This window comes from Primulina eburnea, chromosome 16 (assembly GCF_022965805.1).
Source record: "Primulina eburnea isolate SZY01 chromosome 16, ASM2296580v1, whole genome shotgun sequence".
In the NCBI taxonomy this organism is placed as follows: domain Eukaryota; kingdom Viridiplantae; phylum Streptophyta; class Magnoliopsida; order Lamiales; family Gesneriaceae; genus Primulina; species Primulina eburnea.
In genome coordinates, this window is record NC_133116.1 from 3,807,407 (window position 1) to 3,815,953 (window position 8,547).

Consider the following 8,547-nt stretch of genomic DNA (forward strand, 5'->3'; position numbering starts at 1 on the left):
GAGGTGGTAACTTCTTGATGACTTCCACTTTCGCCTTGTCCACCTCTATCCCGTGCTCCGAAATCTTGTGCCCTAGGACAATGCCCTCTTGTACCATGAAATGACACTTTTCCCAATTGAGCACCAAGTTGGTTTCCTCGCATCTCATCAACACCACCTGCAAGTTCTGCAAACAGTCATCAAAAGACGGTCTGAAAATAGAGAAGTCATCCATAAATATTTCAAGAAAAGTTTCTATCATATCATGGAATATAGCGGTCATGCAACGTTGAAAGGTGGCGGGTGCATTACACAAACCAAAGGGCATTCTTCTAAAAGCAAAAGTGCCATAAAGACAAGTGAAAGTGGTTTTCTCTTGGTCCTCGGGCGCAATCATGATTTGGTTATACACAGAATACCCATCTAGAAAACAATAAAACTCATGACCCGCTAACCTCTCAAGCATTTGATCAATAAAAGGGAGGGGAAAGTGGTCTTTTCGGGTGGCATCATTCAATTTCCTATAGTCAATGCATACACGCCATCCCGTGACAGTCCTGGTGGGTATTAGTTCATTCTTATCATTTGTAATCACAGTAATACCACCCTTCTTTGGCACACATTGAACAGGACTTACCCATGCACTATCAGATATAGGATAGATAATACCTGCATCGAGAAGCTTAATCGTCTCAGCTTTCACTACCTCTTGCATCTTAGGATTCAATCTTCGCTGAGGTTGCACAAGAGGTGAGTACTTGTCTTCCATCAATATCTTGTGCATGCAGACTGAGGGATTGATCCCTTTGATATCCGCCACCTTCCATGCAAATGCGCCCTTGTGCGCTTTTAGAACCTCCACTAGTTTGGCTTCCATCACATCTGTCAAAGCGGCAGAAATAATGACAGGTAATGTGGTATTCTCACCTAAGTAAACGTACTTGAGGTGTGGAGGCAACGGCTTTAGCTCAAGTGTGGGTGGCTCCTCGATGCTTGACCTTTGAGGGGTCAAATCTCTTCGTTCTCCTAGATCCTCCAGTCGCATCCTCATCGGCTTTCTCCATGGATGGTTGGCATTCAAGTGTGCCACGATTTCAGCTTTCTCTTCATCCAATTCCTCTTTTCCCATTTCAGTGGTGATAGTGGCCTCCACCGGGTCCCTAAAAGTATCCTGCACATAATGAGACACAAGAGAGTCCAAAGCATCAATTCTAAAACAACTATCAGAATGCAGTGTGTGCTTAAGTGCATGAAAAACATCGAAAGTAATCTCATCCTCGCCCACTCTCAGTTTCAACTTCCCATCTTGCACATCAATCAGTGCCTTGCCAGTTGCAAGGAACGGTCTACCCAAAATCAGAGGCATCTCCGCATCCTCCTCCATATCAAGCACCACGAAGTCCGCAGGAAAAATGAATTTGTCCACTTTCACTAGCACATCCTCAATCACTCCGCGGGGGTACTTGACAGACCTGTCAGCCAGTTGTAAAGACATCCTCGTCGGCTTAGGCTCTCCTAATCCGAGTTTCCTGAAAACAGATAAGGGCATCAGATTAATACTTGCACCAAGATCACACAACGCTTTACGAAAAACAACATCACCAATCATGCAAGGGATAGAAAAACTCCCTGGGTCTTTTAGTTTCGGTGGGATTTTGTTTTGCACCAAAGCAGAGCAACTCTCAGTCAAGTTCACTGTCATGTGATCCTCCAATTTTCGCTTGTTAGCTAAGATGTCCTTTAAGAATTTGGCATAACTAGGCATTTGCATTAAAGCATCGGCAAAGGGAATATTGATATGCAATTTTTTAAACACCTCAAGAAATTTACCGAATTGTGCATCTAGTTTTGCCTTTTTCAATGCTGCGGGGAAAGGCGGGGGGATAACAATCTTAGGATGTGCCGTGGGTGCTGGTGTAGAGTTAGATGACTTACCTTTTGACGCCTCAGCATGCTCATCCGATACTTGGCTTTTCTCTTTCTCTCTAGGCTCCAAAATCTTTCCACTCTTCAACTCAATGGCCTTCACTTGCTCTTTTGGATTAGTTTCGGTGTTGCTTGGCAAGGTGCCCGGCTCTCGATTTGCTATCATCTTGGCCAATTGCCCAATCTGAGTTTCGAGCCCCTTAATCGACGCATCTTGATTTTGAAGTCTAGTTTCAGTGGATGAAATAAACTTAGACATCATTTGCTCCAAGTTGGACTTTTCTTCTCTAGGAGGATCGGATCTGTACATTGGTTGTTTGCCATATTGTTGTCCTCCTTGCGGTCTAGTTTGACTGTTTTGACCGCCCCATGAGAAGTTAGGATGTTGCCTCCACCCAGGATTGTATGTGTTCGAATAAGGGTCATGCCTTGGGCGGTTTTGGACTCCCACTTGATGTACCGGTGCTCCTTCGGGCACATAGAATGGATTGTCATCTTGACAGTCTTTCACATAGTGCTCACCCCCACATTTCTCACAGAATACCTCTTGCAAACGCATAGCCGTGCCACCCATGTTCAAGCCATCCAGTTTCCTGTTTAACACATCAAGTTGTGCAGTAATAGCAGATAAATCAGTTACCTGGTGAATCCCTGCACTTCTCCGCTGATTGTTCCTGTCAGATTGAGGGTGATAACTGCTAGCAGCCATCTCCTCCAGTAGCTCATACCCTTCCTCAGCAGTTTTTCTCAATAGATTTCCACAAGCAGCAGCATCTATCATAGTACGATTAGGAGTAAGCAAGCCATAATAGAAGGTTTGAACGACTAACCCAAGTGGCAACTCGTGATGTGGGCATCTTCGTAATAGGTCTTTGAAACGCTCCCATGCCTCGTATAGTGACTCTTGATCGAACTGAGCAAATGTTGTGATGTCTGCCCGCAGCTTCATGGTCTTCGATGGAGGAAAGTATTTGATGAGAAACGCCTTCGCCATGTCCTCCCATGTAGCTATCGAACCTACAGATAAACAATTCAACCAAGCTTTAGCTTTATCACGCAAAGAGAAAGGAAATAAACGCAGTCTAACAGCATCATCAGAAACTCCATTAAATTTAAAAGTATCGCAAATCTCAAGAAAATCCGCGATGTGTGTGTTTGGATCGTCCACAGCAGTTCCTCCAAATTGGACGGTGTTCTGAATCATCTGGATAATGGCTGGTTTTATTTCGAATTGGTTTGCCCGCACAATCGGCCTCACAATGCTGGGGCGTGCACCATCCAAAGAAGGCTGGGCATACTCTAACATGGGTATGCGGCGTGGCATCTCAATTCGTCTCTCGTTTTGGCGCTCCGCCTCCTGCTCTGGCTCGTGCCTCTCCATCAGTTCCTTAAGTCTTTGCTGTTGTCTTCGCCTGCGGAAAGTCCTTTCAATTTCAGGGTCACACTCAGGCTCCAAGTCAAGTGACTTTGGCATGCACCGGAAGAGATATCTGAATTAAAATATGGAGTGTTAGTTCGGTAAAAATAAAATACACTAAAGAAAATAACTAAAAATATAATTGTAGATTAACAGTCCCCGGCAACGGCGCCAAAAACTTGATCGAGCAAAACTTGCACAGTAAAATCCCCAATGAAAATATGATTTTGTATGCTCAAAATAAATCGCAAGTGCACGATGTCAAGTAATAGTATAGTGTATATGAATACGAGTATCGTTCCACTGGAGACTGTATTTAACAATTATTATTTTAGTTATTAAAACTTTAGCGACGAAATTTGATTGTTTGTTTATAACTACTAAAATGCAAGAAAATTAAATAAACAAGTTCAGCGATTAAATGATAAAATATGAATGCTAAACCAATGGATTAAATTTCAAATGATAAAAGAATTTGTTGGGACTTCTGGTTCACCTACCCCTTATTAATTAATTAATTCGTTCGATTGTGTTCTACGCTTCCGACAGGATTTCCTATTCAATTGAACACACTCTCTCGAGCTATGCCAAACTAATTCACTCAATGAAGTAATTAAATGTCTTTAATCATTTATCAAGAATGAACCGCATTTCGATTGATGAAATCCCCTAGTTTTCGACCCTAAGGACTATGACTATCGGCACGTATCCAATTTCATATGTCTATGCAAATTGTAGATCCGCAGATTATACTACTCGATCCTATCACTAGTTATTCTCTCGAACTCACTCGTGATATAAAATTGTCGTAAGAGTTAGCTACGCTCAAACGACACAATAAAAATCGTAATACAATCAAGAGCAACGCACAACTCAAAATATAAATTAATCAACTAAAAGTTTGGGGTAGGATCCCCTTCAATCCCAACAAATATGAAAGTTAGCTACTAGAATTCATAATTAAAATAAGCAAAACAATGTTTAAACAAAGAAAAATAAACTAGAATTACTAGGCGTGACGAAATCTGCGAAGAACGATGCCCGGAAACCGTCGAATCTTCAATCCAAGTGCAAAAGCTCTCCCCAAAAATCCTTTTTTGCTCTCCAAATCTGTCTGCTTAATCTTCAAAAGTCGACCCAACCCCTTTCCATAGCAACCCCCATCCAAAATAAGGTAGGAAATCGCGTCCAAGATTTTCCAAAAATAGGCGGCGCTCGGGCGGTAGAAAAGTACCGCTCGAGCGCCACACTCTCTGTCTTGGCCCTTTGTCTTCTTCGCGCCCGGGCGGTATAAAAGTACCGCTCGGGCGCCAACTTTCTGTAACGATGGCTTCCGAAGACACCTTCTCGCGCTCGGGCAGTAGAAAATCACCGCCCGAGCGCCAACGTTCTGTCTTGTTTCCTCGGCTGGTCTTCTGTGGCGCCCGGGCGGTAAATTTCTACCGCTCGGGCGCCAAGTATTCTGTCCAACTTCTTGGATTCCACATTTTTCTCCGCTTTCCGACCATTTTTCCTGCAGATTCACCACACACGAGTGAGACATGATAAAATGACAATGATTATTCTAAAATGAACAAAATGTAGATGAAATGCATGCATGCACAATGCAAACACAACTAAAACTAATGCAATAAACACGTAAAAACACCACCTATCAATTGACATACTTGTACAATATTTTTTATAATTAATTTGATTTATATTTAAATGATGGCAAAATATTGTTACAAAAAATAGTGAGAAATTACGTTGTAAGTATGAATTAAAAAATTAGAAGGAAAAAAAAAAGACATAAATAAGAATTAAACCTTCAACTTGCTTGAGAAACAAAGGCTATCTGCTAAGTTACATGTAACATACATTAAATTTTAAAATTTTATTAATACGTAAAATTATTAAAACATATTATGATATTAAAAATTAATTACTCTAAATATTTCAAACTTATTAATATAATATAGATAAATACAAAAAAATTCCTAAAGTATTTATTGAGTGCATTTATTAATAGAAAAAGTTGGTGAAAAATCTCCAATCAAAACATTTCTTTGGATTCACTCCCTACCCACAAAATTGTGGTAATATGTCATACAAAATGTGGTACATTTTATGTGGAAATGTTTTACATTTCATGTGAAAATACGGTATTAAAAAAATAACCAGAGAGACTGAACATAAAAAAAATCGATCACTACAACTGAAGACCAATTCCCTGTTATTAATATTTAAGCATTAATAAGATTGATGAAAGGTAGTGTAGCCAATTTATAAAGTTGAAAGTCAAGTCGGTAGAGATACGGACAAATTAAATTGAGTGGCGTGGGATAAAAGCTCTTGTAATCATGCATGATATTATAATAAGACAATAAGTGAGACGGGACTTAGATTGTGATCTCACCATCTGTCAGATTATCAGGTTTCTCGTGTTCGAATCATCTCACGTGTATGTTGTCATAAAAAAAAAAGACAATATGTATTTGAAGAGTGAGTCTCATATGAGATCGTCTCACAGACCTAATCTGTGAGACGAGTCGATCTTATCCATATTCACAATAAAAAATAATATTCTAAGTATAAAAAATAATACTTTTTCATGGATGATCCAAATAAGAGATCTGTCTCACAAATACAACTAATGAGACTATCTCACACAAGTTTTTGTCGTATTTGAATAATTAAATTTTTAGAAGAAAAAAATGTGACATTAATTTTTAATTTTCAAATATTTAATAATATATATACGGATGAAGAACATGGTCACGACAAATTTTCATAATTTATATAATATCCAATCCAATAGTCATCACATATAGAATAAATATCCAAGAACAAAAATTACGCATCTCCCTCGAGTTCAAGAAAAAATTTGACCCATTCCAACCCGCATGTTCCTTCAACGGATGGTTCACACGATCCACTGGTTTCTTCTTCATCCCGCGCATGATCACAACAACTCTCCATTGAATTCTGATCATTCCCCAAGCACGAGTGCGTTATCGGGAAAGCTGGTAATTTCTCCATTAGTTTCGCTTTCTTATTCAAATGAGAATTCCAGTAATTCTTTATTTCATTATCCGTTCTGCCTGGAATTCTCCGAGCAATCAAAGACCACCTACATTTTTACGAATGAATCAATCAAATTACATGAAAATGAAAAATCATACTATTCTGATTATTATAAACATACCTATTTCCTAAAAGCCTGTGAAGTCTAAGTATCAAATCATCTTCTGCATCAGAGATATTGCCTCTCTTAATATCAGGTTTCAGATAATTCAACCATCTTAACCTGCAACTTTTTCCGCACCTATTCAAACCTACAAATCAAGGATAAAAAATAATAATAATAATTTGTGTATATATATATATATATATATATCATCTGTAATATTTTTCAAAATTAAATTAGCCGCCACCTGATTTGTTAGCCACTGATTTCCACTTCTTGGGGCCATGTTTCTCTATGCAGTGAGCTAGTTTTCTATCCTCTTCGGCTGTCCAAGCACCTTTGTTGACCGATGACACCGATCCACTTTTCCCTCCATCCTCCGAACCCATATGTATATTATATTCAGAAGTCAAAAATAATTTAAAAATCGTAGTTTTGCTCAGGTTTCTTTTAATTTTCGCACAGACGTTACTTTTTTATATTATATATATATATATATATCTATATATAGTGAGTAATGAAGAGAAAATCGTAGCGGGGGTTGAAGAGATACAGAAATAGTGGCAGCTGACTGGTTAGTGAAACGCGTGTGTGCATATGCAGTGGTAGCATAGCACACATCGATGGAGCCAATTCCCTACACGGCAAGACAATGGACTTCAACTACCATTGCTGTCGTACAGTTTCGCAAAGGAGGTGTGCAGATGTATCAATCATCATTGTGTCAATGCAACAGGTCTATTTTTTTAAAGTCTCGTAACTTTTTTTAAAAACATATTATATAATAATATAAATTCATCTTTTATAAATATATTATAACACAGTTAGGATTTTTTAAGTTTTTTTAAAATTAGACTCAGACCAACAAATTATTAAGATCGGTACTGCATCAATGTAGAATCTATGTGGCTTCGACATAAAACTTATGTATGACAATGTCATATTAGTATTTCCGAACAAATTGACTAAAATTAAAGATACATGACTAAATCTGAAAGCGGACTATATAGATTACCAAAATTGTATAGAAATAAATATATACGAACAAAATTACAGGTTTTTTTATTAGAAAAATTAAATATTTGATCAATGTTATTTGATTAGTTATCCCTTGTTTTATAAGGGGAAAAAAACTAGATTTGGATACTGAATAAATTAATAAATACATATATATAATTACTATATTTATATTATTTAATCTTTAATTTCTCCCTACCTACCGAAACTCACATTTTCTTCCCGGAAAAGGCACTTGTACAATGTATCGTGTGAGCGATGCAAGGAGATATTTGAAATCATAATTTGATAAAAATGGATTAACTTTGTCGAATGGTAAATTCCATTTCTGACAAATAACTATTAATTTAATAAAAATATCTCAAATTCTAATAAAGTAAAACAAGCTCACAATCGCCAAGAGATATAAATGCTTTCAAATTCTAGTATATCTCGATCTAGAGTGTGAAAGCCAACAATATTAATAGGTGGAGGCCAAATTTGAGATTGCAAACTTTTTGATTTTATGATCATCAGACTTGTTTGATCCTTTAACCTTTTTTTTTTTAATTTTATTTTGTGTTTTGGTTTATTAATTTTTCAAAAAAAATTCAGAAAATATTGATGTGATACTGGAAAATATCGACTTGATATCGAAAATTACTGGAGTGATATATAATATTGTTAACTTTTTCGATTTGTCTGATGTTATATTAGCGATTTGATTAAAATAATCGAAAATTAAAAGTTGTGTACTCAAACCAAATTTTGGAAAACATAGCTGATTAAAACTTAAAATCAAACAAGTTATTGGACAACAACATTATTGATGCCACCCGGGTGAAATGGACGAGTCGGGTCGGGAACTCTACCGGGTAAGCTATCAAGAATACGGGAAGAAATATGAGCTAAGACGGCGAACTGGAAGGGAGATTCTTCGTTTGCTTTTGAAAGATCTGCCAATAAGAAAAACAACCACGTGAATGGGCGCCGGAGGGGGTCCCCGGCGTGGCCACTCCGATGCTTAAGTCAGCAGGGTACTCAAGCAATAAAATCAATG

The 8,547-nt window shown here is 37.8% G+C and overlaps 1 protein-coding gene and 1 non-coding gene across 2 annotated transcripts; one reads left to right on the plus strand and one right to left on the minus strand.

Annotated features, from left to right (window-relative positions):
• The first annotated feature begins 2,744 nt into the window (after positions 1-2,744).
• LOC140817615 (small nucleolar RNA R71) lies at positions 2,745-2,850 on the plus strand. Its single transcript, XR_012114828.1, has one exon. It is a non-coding gene; the product is annotated as a small nucleolar RNA R71 (small nucleolar RNA).
• Positions 2,851-6,079: 3,229 nt separating this feature from the next.
• On the minus strand, positions 6,080-7,101 carry LOC140816838 (transcription factor MYB114-like). The gene is made up of 3 exons (XM_073176320.1): positions 6,739-7,101; positions 6,510-6,639; positions 6,080-6,434 (listed from the first exon to the last, which is right to left on the minus strand). Exons 1-3 carry the CDS (start codon positions 6,878-6,880, stop codon positions 6,158-6,160), a joined length of 549 nt encoding a protein of 182 aa, XP_073032421.1. The 5' UTR covers positions 6,881-7,101; the 3' UTR covers positions 6,080-6,157.
• Between the last annotated feature and the right edge of the window lie 1,446 nt (positions 7,102-8,547).

Excerpts from the sequence above, each read along its gene's own strand:
- LOC140816838 (XM_073176320.1), bottom strand. The coding sequence starts at position 6,880 with ATGGGTTCGGAGGATGGAGGGAAAAGTGGATCGGTGTCATCGGTCAAC. Across the intron at positions 6,640-6,738 it reads ATCAGTGGCTAACAAATCAG|GTTTGAATAGGTGCGGAAAA; the intron begins GTGGCGGCTAAT and ends CTTGATTTGTAG. Across the intron at positions 6,435-6,509 it reads CACAGGCTTTTAGGAAATAG|GTGGTCTTTGATTGCTCGGA; the intron begins GTATGTTTATAA and ends GTAAAAATGTAG.